Source organism: Chamaea fasciata, unplaced genomic scaffold (genome assembly GCF_029207755.1).
Source record: "Chamaea fasciata isolate MVZ Bird 193981 ecotype frontalis unplaced genomic scaffold, bChaFas1.0.hap1 SCAF_27, whole genome shotgun sequence".
In the NCBI taxonomy this organism is placed as follows: domain Eukaryota; kingdom Metazoa; phylum Chordata; class Aves; order Passeriformes; family Sylviidae; genus Chamaea; species Chamaea fasciata.
In genome coordinates this window covers 1,138,251-1,161,995 of record NW_027094112.1, presented here as the reverse complement: position 1 = coordinate 1,161,995, position 23,745 = coordinate 1,138,251, and the positions used below count along the sequence as shown (strand labels likewise).

The window sequence follows — 23,745 nt, the reverse complement described above, 5'->3', positions numbered from 1 at the left end:
GTTGAATAATTAATGTTTAAATTGCCTTTTCAAATCCGACACTGCGACTTGTTCATCTTTCACACTGGCTGCACATTTAAAACCTTGATGGCAGCGGTCCCTGTGGTGCTATTGTGCTCACAGGAGGGTATTTAAGCATGCAAATTAATTTTAAGGGACACTATAAAGCCAGGCAGCTGTTAATGCCTGTGCATGAGGTGGAGCTTGTTTGGAAAGCATTTCATAACCCCAGAATAGCCTGAACAGGGAATAAACTCCACCTGTGCTGGTGCAACTGGTAGCAGAAGGGCCCTGCCCGGGGTTCCAGGATCAGCAGCTGCTGTCCTTCAGTTCCTGGGGTAACAAACCAACAAAATCCCAGGGACTGGACCCTGTGTAGAGCCTCATCCCGAAAATAGAGCGCAGACCACACTGCTGCGGGCTGGGCTTTTCTGGGATGTGTGAGGCCTCCAGAGCTGCTGGAACAGCTTCCTTGGGAATAACACGTTGTGACTGCTGAAGCAAACTCAGGGAGCAGCCTGAGCCCCCAGGATCTGTGGGCTGACAGGAGTCAGGAATCTCCAGCTGGATTGGTGCTCACACAGCTCTGGGGGGACACTGGAACCTTTGCCCCTAAACAAGGGATTAATGAGACTTTAATTTCAATAAAATGGTTTGTGGGTGCCTCTCACTTGTAGGGTAATGGGGCTTCCCTCTGCAAATCCCTGGGTGGCTCAAAGGAACCTGTTAATGGACAGGGAAAGTCCTCTGTGTTCTCTCTGTACTCATCGTTCTTTCACCTTTCTTGTTCTGTTTTATTTTATCCCATTTATTATATTCTGTTTACTTTATTTTATTCTATTTATTTTGTCCCATGTATTATATTCTGTGTATTTTATCCCGTTTATTATATTCTGTTTGTTTTATTCTATTTTCCTTTCTCTGTTTTGCTGTACTTGCCTTTTAAAGCGTTTTTTGCCCTCCTTACACTTTGTTTCCCGAGCACAGATCCTCTTTTTGCTTTCTCTTACATTCATCTGAGTAACCTGTGGTCCCAGATTGCCACTCCTAAAACTTCCTTTTTTTTCCTTTGTGAGATGACGACAAAGCTTTTGATGAGCCAAGTACAGTTACTTAACAGACAAAAAGAAAATGCAGAAAATTAAAAAAACAAGGAAAAAAAAAAACCAAACCTTTGCAACTTTTTGTCAGAACAGCCAGCCCTTTATCCATGCCTAAACATGGTAATCATTGTGGCTTTGCAACTCAAATTCTTCCTAAATTCTTGTGTTACCTGCACATCACAGGGGCACAGAGTTATTCAGGTGGAAAAAGACGTGTAAAATCATCAAGCCCAGCAGCAGCATCACCAAACCACATCCTCCAGTGCCACATCCACACATTTTTTGGACACTTCCAGGGATGGAGACTCCACCCCTGCCCTGGGCTGCTGTGCCAGGCCTGGACACCCCTTTCAGGGAAGAAATTCTCCCAGTCTCCCCCCTGACCCTCTCCTGGCACAGCCTGAGGCTGTCAGACCCCTTTGGTGACCCAGCACGTGTGGGTTTGAAGATGCTGTTGGGCAGACTCCTGATGAATGTGGGGTTAGGTGGTGTCATCCAGGGGAGGTTTTGGGGACAGCTTTTACCTGGGGCTGTTGGGAAAGCAGCTGGTGCCATCCTTGGTGGGTGCCCCATGGCCCTGGGGAGGGAGAGGGGCACAGCAGGGACACAGGAGCTGCTGGGAGCCAGCTCAGGCTGGGGGTGACACATCCAGGCTGGGTGGGGACACTCCCTCCCACCTCCCGGGCTGCTGAATTCCGCAGAGCCGCTGTTGTTTCACCTTGCTCAGGTGCTGGGGAGCAGCCACCCACTGCCACCCCTCAGCTCCATGGTGGAGGTTGGGAGCGTCCTGGGGAGGAGAGAACCAGCCTGGCAGTGGCAAAGGCACAGGGAATCATGGAATCATGGAATGGTTTGGGTTGGGAGCACCTTAAAGCCCATCCAGTGCCAACCCTGCCATGGGCAGGGACACCTCTCACTATCCCGGGGTGCTCCAAGCCCTGGCCAGCCTGGCCTGCGACACTTCCAGGGATGGGGCATCAACATTTTTATATCAGCACACCCAGCACTGTTCCCCCTTTCTCTCCACAGCTGGTGGGGCTGAGTGTCTCCAATGGGAAGGACCAGCTCGTGGTGTTCCACACCAAGGACAACAAGGATCTCATTGTTTGCCTCTTCAGTAACGACCCCTCCAACGACAGCAGGATCGGGGAGCTCGTGGGAGTCCTGGCCAGTCACTTCAAGAGGTCAGTGCTGGGGCTGGGGCTGCTGGACACCCATTCCAAAGTGCCTGGAGTCACTGGTGCTGGGCTCCAGCTGGAGCTGGGGTGCTCCACTGCAGCCCTGGGATACCAGAGTGGCCTTTCTTCCTGCCATTTTTGGGACACACTTTTTCCCTACAGCACTTTGTTGCCTCTTCTGCCTTCCCTGTATGTGTGTGACAGCCACAGGTGTTCGGGGGACAAATACCACTGAAGGTGCACTTGGAGTGTGTCACAGTGGCTCCCGAGGGTTTCCTACAGCAAACTCTTCATTTTTAAAATTAGGAACCCAGACTTCTTTGCTCAGATTGCCCCCCTGCTCCAGTAAAGCAGGTGGTTTGTTGCTTGAGCTGTGCAATGTCACCTCTGCTCCCTGAAGTCTGTCTGTCTTGTAAATCCCTGAGCCAAAGCTGGTGATTGGGTATGGGGATATCTGGGATCGAGCTCCTGGAGCAGCAAGAGTCACCTGGATCCCAGGGTTGAATTCCAGGCTGCCCACACCAGCACCTGGCAGTGGCTGCACTGCAACCACAGAAAGGAACTCCAGGGAGAAACAGGGTGTGGAGTGAGCAGACCTCTGGGTTGTTCCCTGGCTCCTCCAGAGGAGATTCCCAGCAGGAATGAAGCTGCTCAGCACGTGCAGCCTTGGCTTTGCTGTTCCCAAGCTCCAGAGGAGTGATAATGTGGAGTTTTTATAGGTAGATCTTCATACAGAGCTGTGAGTGGCAGCAAAATGAGAGGGGATTTTGGTCACTTTACGTCCCTGGGTACTTTTCCATGAATTGGAGAAGATTGTGCTGGTCCAGCCCCCTCTCACCACCGTGGTGTGAAGTTCAGGACTGGCTGAGCTTCCAGAGGCAAGGGCTGAGTCCATGGAAATGAATTCTCAGCATTGGTGTAATTTGTTTGGGGAAATTCAGCACTGCAAAGCAACAGAAAACATTCTCTGGTTTTGCTTTTACCGAAATATCATTTCGTGTCAAAGGCAGCTGCTCTTGCAGGCTCAGGAGGTTCTGTAATGCAATGCACTTTATTTGGGAATCCTGGAAGTCCCTGCAGTTCTTCAGGTGGCTGATGCTCCTCGGGGCCTTGGCAGGTCTCTGATGTGGGGACAGGCTGTGACACTGTTGGTGACGCTCCAGCTCCCATGTTCAGTGTCCAAATACACAAAATTGCTTTTCCTTGTGCTCAGGTGGGTCCCCCAAGCACCAGCCCTGGTGTCCCCTGGCAGAGGGGCTTCATTTTAACCAAGGATGTTGTGACCATCAGCCTGAAACATTGCGCCGTGCCCCTAAAGGTGGAAAAACGCTGATTTCAAGTTTCTTACACTGATGTTAACAATGACATTTCTATCTTTAAAAAGATTTAGGTTTAATCTAATGACTCTGTAGGAGAATGGAACTTAAATACGTGTCTGTGCTGATCAGCTCCACTTAACACAATATTAGTATTATTTTAGTGCTTCAAATGACAAATCTCAGCACAGCTGGGTAAATGGGAGAGCTGGTGCAGAAACCCGTTTTTCTCCAACACCCAATAAAAGTTCCTGGACCAAGGGCAATGCACAGGACAACTTGCGTTTAGTTTCCCAAATATATAAATGTCACGGTTTCTCTCTTCAGAGCAATAGCTGTAAATCAAACCGTTCAGGGATATATTCACGTTTTCCATCACGTTCCATTTTCCTAGCGTCGAAAGCTCCTGTCAGTGAATGGGATGAGCTGACCCCTCGCTGGAGAGGCGCCGGGGGGATCCCTCGTTAGGCGGGTTAGCCGCGGGCCGGGTGCTCTGTCCTGCCGCAGGAGGTGCTCGCTGTGAGCTAAGACCGGAGCCGGCAGGAAAATCTCGAGCCTGAAAGTTCAATGGTTTGGAGGATCCCACCCATGGTGGGGTTTAAAAGCTCTGCCCCACCCGGGGTGTGGGAGCAGCTCCCGTGGGTTCCAGGATCCTCTCTGAATATTCAGAGCAATTTGCATCGATCTCAGCACTCATCCTGAATCTCTGCTGGGAGGTTTCAGCAGGGCTGAGGTGTCCCAGGCACCTGTGGTTGTGTGGGGGGAGGCAATGATCCTTTTACCGTCTGTGTAATAAAATCGTGTGTGTTCAGAGCCTTCTGTGTTGGAGGAAAGGGGAGGGGGAGGCTGCTGGTGTCACCTGAGCTGGGGACACCCAAACCTTCTCACTCAGATGCCTTCTATCAGCTTTTATTTTTTTTTATTCCAAACTCTTTGAACTAGGAACTTCAGTGCTGACACATCTATTTGGGAATTTCAGACATTTTTGGCAGGAAATAGCTTGGACATTTTAGAGCAATTATAGAGGTGACATCTCTCAGTGCTGCATTCTGCACCTGCTTTTGGCACAAAGGCACCAAACATTTGGGAATGTTTTGTCTGAGTTCACGTTTCTTCGCATCACACATGAAAGCTTCATGAAGCTGTGTCTTTTTAAAGTTATTCCTCATAGGAATTGTCTTACTTTGAGATTGTGGTTCACAAATAAGTGTTTTACAGGGGAAAACTCACACGAGGCTTCTGTGGCTGTAACATTTTTAATGGAGTGAACAGGAGTTCAAGTCACACTGCTACTGAGTCAGCTGGATTTGGGGGTTTTTTACAGTGCAGCTGAATTCCCAATAGAAATGAGGGGGAGCTGGATGAGGTGTTGATGTAGTGGCCACAGTAAGTTCATGTCTGCCCCCTGGGCGTTTCCTGGCTGTCCCCACCTCAGGGATGAGCATCTCCTGCCAGAGCCCGGGAGAGCTGGGATGCAGTGAGTGCCTGCAGTAGCTGGGAAGACCCAGTGGTCCCTTGCAGGAGCAGGTGTGTGAAATCTGGAGCCTGTTCCTGCCCCTGGTGCCCAGCAGGAAGCCGAGGTGCTGTGCAGTAACTCAGAGCTCAGTGGTCCTTGGGTTACCAAGGCGGGGAGCTCGGGGTGTGGCCACGGCCTCCCTGCCGCCGCTGGGGCTCGGGAGAAAGGGATTGCCCCTTTCCATTCGACATCCTCACGGCCCCTGAGGCTCCAGAAGATGTCTGGAGTGATCAGTGCAGGGCACTGAGGACTTTCTGGGTGCCCTTCACCTGAGATGACCCAACCATGGTCACCTGCCTGTGCTTTCTCCGTGCCCTGGCTCCCACCTGTGTCAGGTCCTCCCCGTGTGGGTGATCTGAACCCTGGGGGTGCTCGGGCTGCTCACGTGTCCCCAGGGAGGGTGCCCAGGGCCCATGCTGTTCCCAGGGGTCATTCCCTGCCCGGGGGAGCAGGCAGGGTTTGTTCTCTCTGGCTGCCCACGCCTTGGGATCAGGGAGTCGCTGCCCTGCTCTCCAGTGCTCTCTGTTCCCTACTCCTCACACTGTCTGCAGCCACAGCCCTTGGGCTCCTTCCAGGATTCCTGGAGGGAACAGGGAGTTAAAAGAGCAGTCAAAAGCAATCCCTGCGGAACTCCAGCAGAAAATCACTTGCCTGAGGATAATTTTATATTTTCCATTGCGCTTTGGGTCCTGTCAGCCAATTTTAATCATTAGTGTGCCCTGGATTCGTTTTCCTTAGTTCTGGGGCCTTACCCTGGAGCGTTGGCTCTGGTACTGATGGAGCAGGAATTCCCACAGAGGGATCTCGGACTGCCCCAGGGGCTGTGGCTGCAGGTCCCGCAGCACACGGGGCTCCTGGTGATCCTCAGCAGGATCACATTCCTCCTGCCCTAAGTGCTGTCCTTGTGCTCCATCCCTGCATCTCACTGCATGAGTGAGGAGGCAGCAGTTTGTCTGTTTGGGGAAGGGGAGAGGTTGGGGTGTTGGATTTGGTGTCACCTGCACGTGTGTCACTGTAACAGGAATGTGGCTGTGCAGGTGGAATTAATACGTAAATTACAGACGTAACTTGGGGAAAACCCATGTATATACACAGGCAGGCACATATCCCAGAATCCTGGCGTGGTTTGGGTGGAAGGCACCTCAAAGCCCATGCAGTTCAGCCCCCTGCCATGGGCAGGCACACCTTTCACTGTCCCAGTGTGCTCCAAACCCCATCCAACCTGGCCTTGGACACTTCCAGGGATCCAGGGGCAGCCACAGCTGCTCTGGGCACCCTGTGCCAGCGCCCAGAATATCTGCAACAATTGGGAGAAAGATGTTTATAAATGTAGGAAATTCTATGTATGTACATCTATGTACAGAGGTGTAAGAAAACCTGGGGGAAATCTGTGCCCTCAGCCTTTCCAAACCAGGTGGAACAGGCCCAAGCTTGCTGGAAGGTGCCCAGCTTTCCCAGGCTTCCCTTCCAAGCCAGACTTGCCTGGGGAAGCACATCCCAAAACACCTCTGTGCCTCCCTCAGCACGCGGGGATACAACTGAGGTTAAAGCTTTTTCTGCTCAATTCTGAGCAGAGCAGGAGCCTGGGAGGGGAGAAGCGAGGTCACACCTCGGTGGGGTCACACCTTGGTGGGGTCACCAGAGGCTGCTCTTCCCTTGGGGTGAGTGTAGGGAAAGCCAAGGCTGAGCTGAGGCTGGAGGAGACACCTCAGGACAATCAGAAAAGCCTTTTTTTAGGGGAAAAAAAAAAATAAAGAGCACTTTCACTGCTTCCCTGGCATTCAAAACTTCAGCCACAGAGCTGGAGCTGCTGCAGACTGGGGATGAAGCGTTATTCCCCTCACACCCTGAGCTGCAGAAGTCACTGTCAGGTAAATCCTCCCCAGAACTGCAGCACTTTGGGGAGGTCGGATCTGTTTGGTACAAAGAGGAGAACTCATGGATGTTTTTTTCTGGTGTTTTGCTCTTTGCACCAGTGGTGGCAAACAAATCTTCTGCAAACACAGTGAAGTGTGAGGGTTTAAATGTTGCCATTATCTCGGAGGTGGTGTTTGGGGTGATTTTGTTATTTAGTCTGAAAGCAGAGGGGTTTGTCGGGGAGATGGAGACAAACAGCCCATAAATACCCATTTCTGGGGGTTTGTCAGGGAGATGGAGACAAACAGCCCATAAATACCCATTTTCAGCCCACTGTGCAAGAGCAGGAGCATTTGGTACATTTTTGGTCTGTAAACAAAGCCAGAGGAGATTCAACTTCGGGTGATTTTGATTGTTTAGAAAAAAAAAAAAAGCTCAGCTCAGTGATGAGCCTGGTCTGGAACACAAATCATTTGATTAAAATAGATTCAAGATTCTTTATTTGATTTTTTTTTTCCACTGATGTGGAGGAGACAAACCTTTGGCACAGGCCCAGGAATCCGGTGATCAGGGGTTAAACCTTGAATTTGTTATATAACGGTTCTTTTTATTAAAATTGGGCCGATTTTAATCAGTTTCAGATTGTGCCTTTCTTTTAAAGCAGTTTACCTTTCTCTGGTAGGAACCTTGATTAGCTGCTGAGATTCAGGGAGCTAAGCCAGGAGCATCTTCTGGACCATGGGGATATTAATGATGGATTTTTGGGACAAAGGAAGGAGGAGGAGCCCAAACTGGTTCAGGAGGACACGAGCTCCCGAAGCCTCTCCCTGAGGAAATATCCATGTCCTGGAGCACAGCCTGCCCTCAGAGGAGGGGGGGCATCCCTGGCATCACATGAATCTGTCACTTAAGCTTTGAGGAGATCCCTGAGCTGATGGGGTCACAGCCGGGGCTGAGGGCTCGTTTTTAATCATAATCCATTTTTAGGCAAGTTCTGCTGGGTTTTGGGGGGAGCCTGAACCCCCAGGTAGCAGCTTTTAAGCACCAAGTACTTGACCCTGCAGAAGGGCAGTGGCAAAGGGAAAAGTTTCCTTAGACAGAACAAATGGGGAAATAAACAAACTGGGGAAAATGGCCTAATTCTCTTGGCTTGTCTTCGTGACTTCAAAACAATTTCTAGGCTTTAGCTAAGATTTCCCTTTGATCTATGGTGTTTATAGAGTTGGACAGGGCTTGGAGCCACCTGGGATGGTGGAAGGTGTCCCTGCCCATGGCAGGGGGTGGCACTGGGTGATCCTTAAGGTCCCTTCCAAGCCAAACCATTCCATGATTCCCCAGTAATCATCTCTGGGAATTCTTCTGTCAACCTCACAGTTGTAACTTGGGTTACAGAAGTGAGAGAAATGAGAAATGAGTTTTCCTTGGAAAAACAAATTAAAGATTTGTTGTTTTGAGTGACTCCAGGGCACAAAGAGGTGGAATTACAGCACCCTGATGAGACTCTGTTATGGTTTAATTCTTTTACATCCTGGAAAACTCTCGTTGCAACTGAGTTTTTCCAAACACTTGTCCTGTGGAAGGGAACTCATTAAGGAACTTGGAAGAGGATCATTCTCTTCCTTAAAACTCTTCTTCCCACTGCTGCTGCTGCACATCCTCCTTCTCTGAGTGGGTCCCTGGCCAGGGAAGCCTCCCCAGCTCACGTTCCTGTGGAAAAGTAGTTTTTGTTACACTTCTCACTGTGTTCCTGACATGGAAATAAAAATTTGTCTCCCTCAGTCCTGGATTTGTGATGCTGAGAACACAGTGAGCCCAAGGGAGGGCTTTGGGCTCTCACCAGGCCGATGAGTTTGTGTGAATCCTTTATTTGAATTCCAGCCTCGGCATCTACAAGTCAATTCTTGTGTCTGATAACAGAAACAGTAACAATTAATTGTATTTCCTGGCCTTCCTTTGAGTCCAGAGAGGTTTATTGGTCAGTTTTCCTTCCCTAATCTGCCCGTGCCCTGCTACCGTTGTGTGTCAGCACCAATTTTGTCCAAAACCCTCTGGAAAGAGGATTTTGTTTGATTCCTTTTCATCTTTTATTCCAGCATCCCTGTGTAACTTTGGTGCTTTACCTTCTCTAAGCAGCTTCTGGATGCTAAAGCTCCACGTCCAGGGTCCTCCTGGGAGGGAGTTCTTGATAAAAATGAAGTTACTGGGGCTTGAGGTGCTGGAGGAGCTTGATATTCCCGTGGGGTCACATGGGGTGTCCTGGAATTGTTTTGTGTTCAGAAGTCTTCCCCAGGGCACTTCAAAATCGTGGATTACTTCGGGAACTTGGACCCAGTTTTCCTCAGTGACTGTAATTCCTGGGAAATAGATCTCCAGTGACCCCAAAATCCTCTTCAGTGACCAGAGGTGCTCTCCAGTATCCAAAGGTGCCCCCCAGAGATGCAGAAGTCCCCTCCAGCCCACCACCCCAGTGTGATATGATACAGATGATGTTTGCTCTCGCTGACCTTTTGCAGAGTTGAGTTTCTCCGTTCATTCCCTGGCTCTGTCTAAAGGATCTGCTGGGTTGAACAGGTGAATCCTTTCTGTCCTTGGACAAGCTGAAGCACTAGGGTGAAACTGGATTTTTTTGTGGATCTAGGGGGGGAAAAAAGCATTTAGACTGTTGGAAGAGGTGAGACAGTCCTAGAGTAGAAAATTCAAAGCCTCCTGCTCCTCCTCCTCCTCCTCCTCTTGCTCCTCCCTCGGGGTTTCAGAAGCCTCAGACCCCTAAATATGAACCTTTTATTTTTAGAGCCCTCAACATTTTCTGTGTCATTTTATGAGGCTCTGTCCAGCTCCCTGCTCTCCTTGAGACATTTATGATCAGCAATTAAAGCAATCAAGGTAATCACCCCCAAGGATCTGGAATTCCTGCGTCCTGCATCCCACAGCCGCCCGTCCCAATCCAGCTTCCCTTCTGGTCTGGGAACTGGGGATTTCCTCCAGCACAGGCAGTGATGTGGGCATAGGAGAATGGAAGTTTCTCATATTACAACCCTCTTTCTTACTCTGGGCTCTGTTCACTCTATTTATTCATTATCACTAATTATTATTTTCGATCTTGAGCCGCAGCTCTCGGCACTCATTCGACACTTGGAAAGTTTGACACGAATCCACACTTTTTTCTTTTCCTGGAAATGTTCAAAAGCCACGTGGATGTGGCACTTGACTGATGAACAGGGTGGTGGTGCTGGATTGACAGTTGGACTTGATGATCTTGAAGGTCTTTTCCAGCTTTAATGATTCCGTGATTCCATGAACCATCACCCCGCCCACATTAACAACCTGACAGAAGCAGGAAGTGTCTCCTAGAAAGTGTTGGATGGTACAAACACAGCCTCAAATCCTCTGCTGCATCCCAAAATCACAGAATCCCAGAATGGTTTGGGTTGGAAGGGACCTTAAAGCCCATCCATTCCCACCCCTGCCATGGCAGGGACACCTTCCACTGCCCCAGGCTGCTCCAAACCCCAACCAACCTGGCCTTGGACACTTCCAGGGATCCAGGGGCAGCCACAGCTGCTCTGGGCACCCTGTGCCAGGGCCTCCCCACCCTCCCAGGGAACAATTCCTCCCCACTATCCCATCCAGCCCTGCCCTCTGGCAGTTTGAAGCCATTCCCTGTGTCCTGTCCCTCCAGGCTCTTGCCGTCTCTCTCCATGTTTGCTGTTGGCTCCCTCAGGCCCTGCAAGGCCACACTGAGGTCACCCCCGGTCTCCTCTCCAGGTGATCAATCCCGGCTGTCCCAGCCTTTCCTCCCAGCAGAGCTGCTCCATCCCTGGGATCACCCTGGAGCCTCCTCTGGGCTCTCTCCAGCAGCTCCAGGTCCCTCCTGTGCTGTGCCCAGGGCTGGGGCAGCTCTGCAGGTGAGATCTCACCTGGGCAGGGCGCAGTCCCTGTCCCCTGGTGCCCAGGCTGCGGGGTCAGCCCAGGACAGGGTTTCTGGGCAGGGCCATGCCCAGCTGTGCCCCAGCAGCGCCCGGGGTGGGCTCTGCGTGCGGCTGCCCCAGTGAGGGGTGTCCGTGGGGCTCATCTTGGCCTTTGGTTTGTTCTCTCCAGCCCAGCTATGGGGCCTCTCCCTGAGCACATGGCCCTGCCCTGGCTGTCCTGCCCTGCCCTGCCTTGCCTGGGCTCTGGTTGCAGCCTTGCCAGGCTGGCGTAGCCCGGCTGGCACCACGGGCTGGGCACTGGGAGCAGCCCAAAGCTCAGCCACACGTGGACGTTCTGGGTTGATTCGGGGAGGGGGTTGAGGTTCCTGCCATGTGCCCCCTGTGCTGAAGCAGGGGGATGTTGAGCTGGGAAGCAGCTCCTGGAGAGGGGTAATCCCCCCTGGCAGCAGTCTGGGTGTGCAGCCCTGAGCTGCTGCTGCAAACAGCCAGGTTTGAACCCAAAACGGACACAGGAGGATTTTGGTGTCAACACAAAGATCCCAACTTGTGCGGCTTCTGCTGTGTTCAGTGCTCAGCACCTCTGCTGCCACTGCTGTGGGATCCCAACCCAGACCTGTTCCTGTGTCCTCCCTGGGGCATGGGAAGGGGCTGGGCTGGGCTGGCAGCACCAGGAGCTGCTCACAAAGCTTCAGGCACAAAAAAAAATGGCTCATGAGTGATGCTCAAATATTACCAGGAGTTGTGCAGCGCCTTTGTTCCCAGCGAGACACTCCAGGCTGGGTTTCCCACCTTGGCTTCCCACCTTGGCTCTCATTATTCCCCATAAAGGTCTTGGTGTGCTCCAAGGGTCAGAGCCTGAGCCAAGCTTAGGAAAAGCTTTGCCTTTAACTGCGCTCCTCCAGTCTGGGGAGAGCTCTCGGTATCAGTCCCAAAGAGGTTTCTGTAAAAACGAGGTCAGCAATGGTTTTCAAGGCCTTAATATTTTTAGGGACGTGGAAATTTAATAAAATAAAGAGGATCAGTAGGTTGGTCATGTTTGAAACAATAAGGAAATGATGCATTTTTCTCTTTAATATTCAAGGGAATATTAAATGTTGATATTAATTAATATATTGGATGTTTGATCCAGCCGCTTTTTACATTCCTACATAAAACAAAGTCTCATGAAAATACGCATTAACAATTGTTAAGCTTTCCTGCTCTTCTGCTCTGTGGCATCTTCAGCAGAGCCAAAACTGCTCTTTTCAGCTTCCTTTCCTCCCATTCTCCCCTGGCCCAGCTCATTGCATCTCCTGAGCTCAGCTTTGAGTTGTTCTCCAAAAGGCATTGGTGTTTCTGTGACTGCTCTGTCAGAAGTCATTGGGATCCCAGAAAATTATTCCATTTAATGACTTCAGTCTATTTAGTGGTTCTAATCAGTGATTTTTCACATGACTGAAGTGTTGTGCTGAGAGGGGAGGTTTGGGTTTGGGTTTTTTTCTGGATGGTGTGGAGGATCTCACTGATAAAATCTGAATGTGCTGAAGACCCCGAGCTTGGGGCTTGGCATTTGTAGAAATGCCTGAGGACCTTTTTAATCAGATACTAAATATTTGGCAAAAATACTGGCTTCTAGCAATTCCTTCTGAAGATCAGGTCAAACTGAGAATTTAAATGTGGCTGTACCGGAAAAACAAAGCAAAACCATTTATTGCTTGTCAGATTTTAGAGCTTTTATTTTGATTTTGCTACAGATAAAGAACTGAATCTGTGAGCTAAAGGTTTAAGGCTCGTGCAGGCTGGAAAAAAAATCATATTCCTGTAAACTGAACAGGAAGGTGTAAAAACTGAAGTAGATCAACTGAATCTACTGAGCCTGGAGTGCTGCTCTCTGTACAAATCCTCCTACACCAGGTTGTCATTTCTCACCCAGATTTCTGCGTGTGTTTGGTCCATGGCTCTCCTCTTTCCCCTTTGCTCTGCCAAATTCCTAAATTAAGCTGTGTTGGGTTTTTGATGTAATATAAGAAAGATTTGCATAAGTGCAGTTATGGTAATTTCGTGGTGAGTTTTAATGTGTTGGCTTCATTTCAGCCCTTCAGATCCTTAAATCACTTTTGATTTGCTGTTGCTTAAACATTGCTTTTTCCCCTCTTTTGAAAACAGATGCATTGAGGATGAGCCGAGGCAAATTTCTTGTAAATCTGCTTTGTTCCTGGAGTCGGGCTGAGAGCCTTTGCTCCTGCCCAGAGCTGGGGAGCTGGCTGTAATAATTTATTATCCAAATATGATGTTTTAGTGCTGAATTAAGTGAGGGGAGAAAAATAACAAAGGGGAGTGCTGGTGTGGAAAACCCAATTTTCCCCCCAGTTTTTTCCCCAAGTAAAGAAGCTTTTTACAGTGAGGGTGGGGAGGCCCTGGCACAGCTGTGGCTGCCCCTGGATCCCTGGCAGTGCCCAAGGCCGGGTTGGATGGGGCTTGGAGCAGCCTGGGACAGTGGGAGGTGTCCCTGCCATGGCAGGGGTGGCACTGGGTGGGTTTAAGGTCCCTTCCCATCCTGGGATTCTGGGATAATTCCCACTCAGAGCAGCCAATTGGAGTCATCTTCCTCTCCCCACCAGATGTTGTGGCAGGATCCTGATGGTGCTGTCTGTGCCACTCAGACAGGAAAAGCTCTGGGAACTCTGTTATTCCTGGTTTCTGCACCATGCTGGGCTGAGCTCTGGGATCCCTTCAAGGTGGTTTAAAGAAAAAAAATAAAAACAATTCCATGGTGGAAAATGTCACCTGAAAGGATCTGGCCTGGAAAAGTGCTGCTGGCACCAGGCTGAGGGCCAGGGCAGGGCTGGGAGTGATCCAAGTGCCAGCACAACAGGCTCAGACCTGAGCTGCTGCCAGGAGGTGCCACATCCACATCCTGGTGTTTGGTGTGGCTGCAGCGCTCATCTCCTCACCCAGCCCCATCTCCTGCTCTGGGGCAGCTCCCTGGTGTCCTCTGGGCACACAGGGACAACCTGCCTTCTCCTGGGGGTCCCTGTGGGGTTCCTGCAATCAGAGATGCTTCCAGCACCTCCAGGGTGCTCAGCCCTCAGCTCCTCCCCAGGGGAGAACAATGAGCCATTTTCTCTGTGCCACGGTCACTGGGTTGATAAGTAGTTGGCAAAAGGAAATTCTTGGGGTCACAGAATCCCAGAATATCCTGAACTGGACCCAGGAGGATCATCAGGTCCAACTCCTTGTGGAGTTTAAGGTTTGTTGCCCGTGCAGGCACAGGTATGAGTTTATTTGAGGGCCCCTCACCTCCCCACAGTCTGTGGCTGGAATGGGTGTGGGTGGAGGGAGTAGCTTTCATTGCAGATTTCATCCCATTTCAGTTCATCCCTTCCTTCAAGGATTTCATTTGGGAGCTGCAGTGCTGAGAGGGAAATGTAATTCCAGTGATAGAAACCAACTTAGGAAAAGCCCAAAGAGCACCTGGTGCTTCCACGTTCGGATCCATCCAGCCTGGGCTCTGCCTCGGAGGTGGATGTGGTTTTGTGTTGTCAGTGGCCGGTTTTCCTTCCCACCAGTGGGGAATGCTGGGGTGGAGAGAGCTCTGGATATGCACCAGGTGTGGAGAACAGCCAGATGTTCCAGAAAACTCCTGAAATACTCCAGCTTTCCAGCAGCATCACTTTCTGAAGGTCCATCTCTGCTTGTGTCCCTGAGGGCCAGCACGGGGCTGTTCACAGGCTCCTCCAGCCAAGGCTTGGAAGCAAAGAGCTGGTTGTGTTTTCAGGGCAGGATTAAGTGGGTTTAACTGGGGGTATCAAACAGCAACACGTGACAGTGACACCGAGCTGGTGTCCCCTTGCTGCTCCCTTTGTCCCCCCTTCTGTCCCCTCTGGAGGTCGTGCTCCAGCTGAGCCGTGTCAGGGCTGGGGGCAGTGACCCAGATGTGGGACCAGAGCAGCTGGGGATGGGGGTCCTGCTTTGGGGCCGGTGGGATCCTGTGCCACACGTGGAGCGTTTGGATCCAGGAGTGCAGGGGGCAGGGCAGGGGATGGGCTTTGGGAATGGGGCACTGCCCTGCTGGGGCTCTCTGCTCTGGTGGCACCCTGCTGCCCTTGGCCATCCCTCCCTTGGCCTTGCCTCCCACACAGGCATCTTCCCTCTCCCTCTGCCAGCTCTGTCCCATCCCTACACAGCACACGATGCTCCCCAGAGCTCCAAAGGGCAGCTTTTTCCTTCCTTCCTTCCTTCCTTCCTTCCTTCCTTCCTTCCTTCCTTCCTTCCTTCCTTCCTTCCTTCCTTCCTTCCTTCCTTCCTTCCTTCCTTCCTTCCTTCCTTCCTTCCTTCCTTCCTTCCTTCCTTCCTTCCTTCCTTCCTTCCTTCCTTCCTTCCTTCCCTCCCTCCCTCCCTCCCTCCCTCCCTGAGCAGGGAATCACTGGGGTGGGTGCTTTGAGGTCGATTTCCTCACCACAAAAATCCTGAGAGATGGGAAAAGGAATCTGAAAGGAAAGGGGATAATGCTCTGATTCCATTAAATCCCTGAGCCTTAAAATCCCAACCTGAATTTTCCCACTGTCCTTATCCTTCCTCTGAACACCCAGTTCCATACTGGGAGCCCAGAGCTGCTCTGTGTGGTGCTGATCCCAGGAGTACACAGCTGCTTTCAGGGAGCTGCCACACATTTTCCCCTGGAATTCTGCCCATCTCACTGCTGTTCCATCGTTTCTTTCCTTCTCCAGCATTTCCCTCAGTTAAGGGCCCCAGTGACTGACAGCAAACAAAAAAACAACAACAACAAAAAAAGCTCCATCATGATCATATTTACCGGTGACCTACTTAAAATGCTCTTTCCTCCTGCTTTGGTGTGTGCTGCAGTGCTGCTGGCTCGAGTCTCCAGGGAATTGCTGCTGGAATGATAATGAATGCACGACGTGGCCCCTCGCTTGTTTAACTGGAGTCTCTCAAAGACATGGTTTATTTTTTATTGCATCATGTAGACTTCCCTTTTCTCCCCCACTTGTGATGTATTATTCCCATTTTTGGTCTCCCTGCTTCGTGCTCTGACTGCAGGCAGTGCTATTGTTTGAAGTGATGCCATTAAATCAAGGGATGCCTTCATCTTTTGATAATTTTTCTGTTTGTTTTTCAGGAAAATGAGGCTCTTAGCTCTCTCCTGGAGAGTCTGGGCTGTGTTGTCAAAGGCTTGTGTTGAGCATTGGTTTTTTTTCTGGTGAAAATACTCTAGCAGAGGTGATTATTTATTTAACAAACCCTTTACACCTACTCTGGTATATTTTTGTAGGGTTGTTGTAAATGGGTTTGCAGTGCAGGATGGGAAGTCATCAGCATTTTGCATATTCATAGAATCATGGAGTGATTAGGGAGGGAAGGGAATTTAAAGCCCATCCATTCCCACCCCTGCCATAGGTAGGGACACCTCCCACTATCCCAGGCTGCTTCTTGGGCACTGCCAGGGATCCAGGGGCAGCCACAGCTGCTCTGGGCACCCTGTGCCAGGGCCTGCCCACCCTCCCAGGGAACAATTCCTGCCCAATCTCCCATCCAGCCCTGCCCTGTGGCAGTTTGAAGCCATTCCCTGTGTCCTGTCCCTCCGTCCCTTGTCCCCAGTTCCTCTCCCGCTCTCCTGGAGCCCCTTTAGGCCCTGGAAGGGGCTCTGAGCTCTTCCTGGATCCTTCTCCTCTCCAGGTGAGCACCCCTAGCTCTCCCAGCCTGGCTCCAGAGCAGAGGGGCTCCAGCCCTTGAGGCAGATTTGTCATCTCACCTGGACTCCAGCTTTTTAATTGCACCTCTCAAATCTTCCAGGTTTTCCTCTTTACCAATTCATTTAGAGGAAGGTTTGTATGTTCCTACTCACTCCCCAGTGCCCTGCACTGCTGTGGTTGGGAAGGACAGGGCTGTGTTGGCTCTAATTTGGGAATTTAGGATTGAGTGTGTCCATGGAATGGTAAATTAATCCTACCTTTGTTAAGAATATCATGCCCCTGGATCCCTGGCAGTGCCCAAGGCCAGGCTGGATGGGGTTTGGAGCAGCCTGGGACAGTGGGAGGTGTCCCTGCCCATGGCAGGGGTGGCACTGGATGGGCTTTAAGGTCACTCCCAACCCAAACCATTCCATGGTTCTGTAATTCCATGAATATCAGGATGCAGGAATGCACTGAACCCATGGAGAAGGGCTCACACCTGAAATGTTCTTTTCTGGTGACTCCAGAATCCTTCTGGGTTTATGCCCCTGTCATATGGAGCTGTGTTTCTGTGCCAGCCTAAATTCCCTGACCACGAATCCAAGCAGAATTCCTAAACACGTGGATAGAAATAAAATAAACTCTTCTTCATGTCTTCTGCATTTCCTGGCACCCAAGAACTGTGCTATTAGAGCCAAGCCCTGAGTTTAGGTGTAAAAAACTCAGGTTCTTGAAGTCCACAAGGATCACAGATTCAGGTTGGAAAATCCTCCAAGGTGTGAGTCCAGCTGTTCCCCCAGCACTGCCGAGGCCACCACTGACCCATGTCCCCAGGTGCCACATCCACAGGGCTTTTAAACCCCTCCTTGGATGGGGACTCCAGCCCTGCCCTGGGCAGCCCGTTCAGATATTCTCCAGGGAGTTCAGAGAATTCCTGTTCTCTCATCAAACACTCCTACCTCGGGGGTTATTTTCACAGGCTGGCCAGGGGATTGGAGGTGCTGAGGGAACATTTGCCACCCCCTCCCAGCCAGCTCGGGGTGACAGCCCTGTGCTCCCTCCCCAGGGCAGGGCTTTGGCCTGTGTCGTCCCCACGGAGGTGACAGTAATCACGGCGGAGGCAGGGCAAGAGGGGATCAGCTCCACTGTGAAACCACTGTGGAAATGAATTCAGTCTCTGGCTCCAGGGCACTGGCTCCAAATGAGGCTGTAAGTCATGTTGAGTTCTCCAAGTGATGAGGAGGAGCTGGTCAGGAGCATGATCATGGGAACAGCTCAGTGCTGCTTCAGGAGGAGGAATTCATCCCTGCTGTCTCCTCAGTCCATGGCCACGGGGTCTCCTCCAGCTGGGAAAACTCCGCGGTGACGGCTGAGCTTTGTAAAGTGAGCGTGGAGCCTTTGGAGTGGGTGTTGGTGCCTCCCTGGGGAGACTGGGGTGTGTGTGCCGTCCTCAGGCATGACAGCCCTCAGCCCTCGTCCCTCACTAACCACAGAAATAAACTGGGATTGGCTGCAGGAGCTGCCAGAGAAGTTCTCGCCGCAAAATGTGGCTCTCTGGCAGGAAGTTGGGATTACAGAGAGGAATATTGTCTGGCCAGGTCTGTGTCCATGGGAGTTCATCTGGGAGCAGTAAATGGAATATTTGGATGGACAGAGAGCAAGCAGGGGAAGGAAACCACGACAGTGTTGTTGTCCAGAGAATCTCTGTCACAGTCAGTGGATTTTAATGCCACCATCTCCACGCGTCCCTGCTGTCCCTGAGCTCCAGGGGCTGATTCCCCCTTACAAAGCACCCAGAGCCCGTTCCTCAGTTTCAGATATTGATCAGGGCTTGTGTCTTATCTCCTCATCTGCTTTAATTTCAGTTCATCCACCAGAGCCTGTGGTATAAATTAATATTCCCAGGCCACAGGGTGCCTTCCATAAAGCATTTTTACATCCAAATGGCACCATACATCCTGTAACAGAGCTGTGATTCATGGGCTGTTGCATGGCAAAGCTGAGGTGAAGCCAGCTGACTAATTTATGCCGAGTAATTAGATTCTGAATTAATGCACAAAAGATGATTTTATTTTTTTTTTCCCCTTCATGCTTTTCCTTGTGTGAACTCAGATGAGCTGATACTGGAGAAGGAAAGGTGGTTTTCATTCTGCATCACCCCAGCCTGAAGGGCAGTTATGGAAGATTTCCGGGGATGGCTCCATCCCTGTGCCACCTCCTGGGAATGTTCACGGGCCAGGCTCCCTTCCAGGAATCCCAGTTTGCAGCCAGGCCTTCCTTCAGCCACGACTGTGTTTGTGTTTGTGCTTGCAGGGATGGAGCACTCTGACAGTGATGTTTCCTTGATGTACAGCTAGAGAACAGCCGAGCAATCAAATAACCCCATCTGTGCTGATCATGGATCAGGGAATGGTTTTTGGCTTGGAAGGGACCTTAAGCCCATCCATTTCCACCCCCTGCCATGGGCAGGGACACTGTCCCAGGTGGCTCCAAGGCCCGTCCAGCCTGGCCTTGGACACTTTCAGGGATCCAGGGGCAGCCCCAGCTGCTCTGGTCAGCCTCTCCTTAGCCCACCTCAGTCCCCCCAGTCCCCCATCCCCTGGCACAGGAGTCATTCCTTTGCTCCTGTCCTCACGGAGATGCTTTTGGGAGCAGATTTGCAGAAGCTGAGCTGTGGATGCAGCAGGATCTGGGCTGTCACCTCCCCCAGGTCCCCCCAGGTCCTCTGCTGGTGGCACCTCTGCTTGTGTCCAGCTCCTGCCTGGGGGCTCCAGCCCCACAGAGCCGCTGCAAGTCGAGCCTGGCCCAGGGATGGTTCCCGGTCCTGCTGCGTCCCCAGGGAAGCTGGAGGGGCTGAGCTCTCCCTGGCCAGGCAGGAGGGTCGTTCTCCACCGTGTTCCACAGGGACAGCAGGGGTTTCCACAGGGCCCTCAGCACCGGGGGCAGCAGGGGGATGTTGGACCCTGGTGCCATCTCCAGTGCAGCCCCCAAAGCCCCGGCCCGGGCCCCCTCAGCCAGCCCCGCTATTCTTAGCCTGGTTTCCCAGGGAAACGGGGCTTTATGTGGCTGCTGTATCCTGAGATCTGACAGTGAGGGAGAGAGGTAGTGAAGATCATTCTCTGTGAGACTTTTTTTGTGAAAATTGCTCGTTTTGATTAAAGAGACAAGCCCTGAAATCTTCAGCCATCCAGGGGGTTTCAGTGTCCCCAGCCCTTGGGCTGTCACTGCCTTGCTGCTTCCTCAGCCCGAGAGGAGAGGAGAGGAGAGGAGAGGAGAGGAGAGGAGAGGAGAGGAGAGGAGAGGAGAGGAGAGGAGAGGAGAGGAGAGGAGAGGAGAGGAGAGGAGAGGAGAGGAGAGGAGAGGAGAGGAGAGGAGAGGAGAGGAGAGGAGAGGAGAGGAGAGGAGAGGAGAGGAGAGGAGAGGAGAGGAGAGGAGAGGAGAGGAGAGGAGAGGAGAGGAGAGGAGAGGAGAGGAGAGGAGAGGAGAGGAGAGGAGAGGAGAGGAGAGGAGAGGAGAGGGTGCTGAGGGACAGGGCAGGAGTGCCAGGAGTGATTTTTTGGGTTAAGTTTTTTGGGAAAGCACAGTGTAGTCCTTCCTCCACTCTAGAACATCTCGTGGGATGCTCTTCATGGAAGGATAAAAGATGCTTCTGTGGAGCCTCCAGCCATGTGCAGGATCCAGCAGCATCTGCTGAATGAATCCTTTGCCTTTTTTTGATGTGGAAAAGAGGAAGGCAAAGCTCTTTCAGTGCCTGAGCCCTGTGACCCTGGGCTGCTGCAAACTTTTCAGCCACACGCACACACACACTTGGGCTTGGTGTTCACATCCAAATCCAGGTGGTGACATTTCCTTCCCAGGAACTTTTGAAGAGAGTGAAATGGGTGATTAAAACACTTACTCATGAATTTATCACCTCAAAGACCAGCGCATGTTGTGTTTTGCCTTGCTCAGCATCAGCTGGAGAGCGAGGCAGGACAGGATCCTGTTTTCCAGAGCCAAGGAACATAAGGTGCATCCCCACGGCGGGCATGACTCGTGTGGAGGGAGGCTTTAAGTAAACTGAAGCAGGGGAGGTGATTTTTAAATCCCTTGTGGTGTGTCAGGAACCTGCCAGGGGCTGTGGGGGGGACATGCAGGAACCTCCTGCCCCCTGCAGTGACAGCTGGGGACAAGGGGTGTCCCCAGGGTCTCTGAAATGCCACCCGAGCTCTGTGTTCAGGACCTTCATTCCACCATCCACCTTCAGAGCAGAGCAGGAGATGTCTCCAGCAGCTGACGGGTCCCATTTCGGGGCAGGTGGGACTGGGGTGCCAATTCCCAGAGCCTTCATCCCTGCCTGGGTCTGCCTGAGCTGTACATTTGCAGTGTGAGGAACGTGTTTGCCCAGCTGCTCGTCAGGGCTGGGTTTGGCTCAGGCTGGAATTAAATTTGCTTTCTAATAAGGAATTATATGAAGACTTTTGAATGTTCATAATCCTCCTGTGCCTCGCTGACAGCTCCACTGGTGCTGTACCCTGCAAATTGGCCAGGAGAGTCCTGAACAAGAGAAAGGAACAGGAGGAGGATGAGCTGGGAACAGGGCAGAAAGCACAGTGAGAGAGAGAGCTTTAAAGGAGGCTCAGGCTGGTGCAGCCCTCACACCTGAGTGACTCAAGGAGAGTTTAGCGCCTGGTGTAGCTCACACCCCCCTGCAGCAGGAGGTGTTGGGATGTGTCACCTCACAGTGACAGCGACAGGATCACCCACTGCTGGGAGGGACCTGAGGAAGTGCAGGGGGAGGGATCAGTGCTGGTGACTCCTCTCTGCTGGGGGCTTCAGCATGAGGGTTCTCATCACTGAACGATAAAATCGAGGTTGGAAAAGGCCTCTGAGATGGAGTTCAGCCACTCCCCCAGCACTGCCGAGGCCACCACTGACCCACGTCCCCAGGTGCCACATCCACAGGGCTTTTAAACCCCTCCAGGGATGGGGACTCCAGCCCTGCCCTGGGCAGCTGTGCCAGGGATGGGCAACCCTTTCCGTGAAGAAATTTTCCCCAAATCCACCCTGAGCCTCCCCTGGCCCAGCCTAAGGCCATTCCCTCTCCTCCTGTCCCTGTTCCCTGGGAGCAGAGCCCGACCCCCCAGCTGTCCCCTCCTGTCAGGGAGTTGTGCAGAGCCACCAGGTCCCCCCTGAGCCTCCTTTTCTCCAACAACCAACAGTCCAGCTCTGCCAGCCTGAGCAGCCAAACAGGCTTGTTCAGTGCCAGCTCAGGGAGCCACAGGGCACACCGGAGGGGGAGGAGTGGTGTCAGTGTGACAGACCTCGGGGAGACACTGAGGTGAGCAAGGCTGCCTCATCGCTGTTATTCCTGTCTAGGCTGTGGCCACATTATTTACTTTGAATAATTTGGAAGGGCCGTTGTGTTCATGGAACCTGAGGCACCTGCTGTGATTGATGGCTTTGCGGTTACACCCCAAAGTGTTCCACCTCCTTTAGGTGGCACTGCCAGACCTGAGCTGCCTCAACTTCCCATGGGCAAATCTCCTTGGAATGACCTTGGTGCTCCTGATCCAACCCCCACCAGGGGAGCAGCAGTGACCGTGCTCAGCTGGGCTAGAGGGACTTTGGATTGACAGGACACAGGGAATGGCTTCCCACTGCCAGAGGACAGGGATGAATGGGATACAGGGGAGCAATTCCCTCCTGTGAGGATGGTCAGGCGCTGGCACAGGGTGCCCAGAGAAGCTGTAGCTATCCCTGGATCCCTGGAAATGTCCCAGGCCAGGTTGGACAGGGCTTGGAGAAGTCTGGGACAGTGGAAGGTGTCCCTGCCCATGGCAGGGGGTGGAACAGCATGGCCTTCAAGGTCCCTTCCCACCCAAACCATTCCATGATCTTGCCCACAGGATTAGAGGTGGGGTTTGTTTATATTTACGTGGAAAAAAACAGCAAAATGAATGACTGAACACAGAGGGGTCGGTGCTGCTGGCCCAGTGTCCATCAACTCCCGGGATTCTGGGTTCCTCGTGTGGGGTCATGCAAGCCTCATGTCAGTTGTGATCACACATCTCCTGTAGCTCGTAGCAATGTTGTGTTGTGGTTGTAGCTGGAGCTAAAAATAGAGTGGGAAAGGGCAGGATGGCCACCACTGACCTAGTTCTGGGGTTTGCTGTGCTTGGCTTTCTAAAAGTCAAAGAGATAAAAGCTGTCTGCCTGTCAACTTAGCTTCCAGTGGATGCTCTGTTTGCAGGAGATTGTTCCCTGGTCAGGTAACTTCCTCCAGGTTTGGTTGAAGATTTCAGCCACGTTTAGCTCAATGCAAACCTGGCTGCAGACAAGAAGGAAATCCCTGAGAGCTTTAGTGGTCTTCTGTCCTAGCCCCAGTTCTGCTTTGTTGTCACTGCTGGGGACAGGCTGAGCCTCTCTGAGACAGCCAGAATGTGCAGGACCCCACAGACAGCCCTGTGACCCCCAGCTGGGCACTTGCCCATCAGGGGCTGCTCACACTGGGAGCCTTGGAAGCTTGCAGTCAATTAACTTCCAACTGCAAAGCTTATTAACCCAGAGGAAAACATCTTCAGTCCTGGCTCAGAGGTGGATTTGAGGGAGGAGAGGAGGGATTCAGATGCAATCTGGAGAAGGCACGGGGCAGGTTGGGGTTAGATTTGTTTTGCTCTCCAGCAGAGCATCCCTCGCTCCCAGCAGCAGGGGATGGATGAAAGCACCTTGCCTGAGGATCGGATCCTTTTCTTCTAAAAACCACCCTTGGCACAGCAGCTGATTCCTCCTCCCGCTGGAGCTTCCTAGGGAAGAGTTGGTGCGTTTGCATTCTGTGGTCAGTGCAGAGAAATTCATATGTGACAGGAGCCACGAGCTGGGTTTGATCTGCCTTCCCCCCGAGAGGGGTTTATTTGGCTATCCTGGCACTGCATTTTGCATTTGTTTTCTTTATTAATGTTCTCTCTGTCTGTGAGGTTTGGGGGTGGAGTGGGGACAGCAGAGGGAACCAGGCTGAAATGCACCTCTCTTTTCAGAAGACAGAATTCTATTTCTGCCTTCAGTCCCAAATAGCAACCATCAGCAGAGGAAGTTTGGGGTGGCAGAGGTTAAGTCTACATCAGCCTTGTGGTTTTTACCAAGAACTTATTTTTAACCATAAACTTTCCAGGGGAAGGTTCTTGACTTTCCTCTG

General features: G+C 51.8%; 1 protein-coding gene across 1 annotated transcript in view; it reads left to right on the top strand.

The window, feature by feature from the left end:
* Positions 1 to 23,745, top strand: part of MYO1D (myosin ID) — a 157,558-nt gene that overhangs the window by 97,164 nt on the left and 36,649 nt on the right. Inside the window, exon 21 of the mRNA XM_066205256.1 lies at positions 2,133 to 2,287. Coding sequence (XP_066061353.1) covers positions 2,133 to 2,287 — 155 coding nt within the window. The remainder of the gene's footprint in view (positions 1 to 2,132; positions 2,288 to 23,745) is intronic.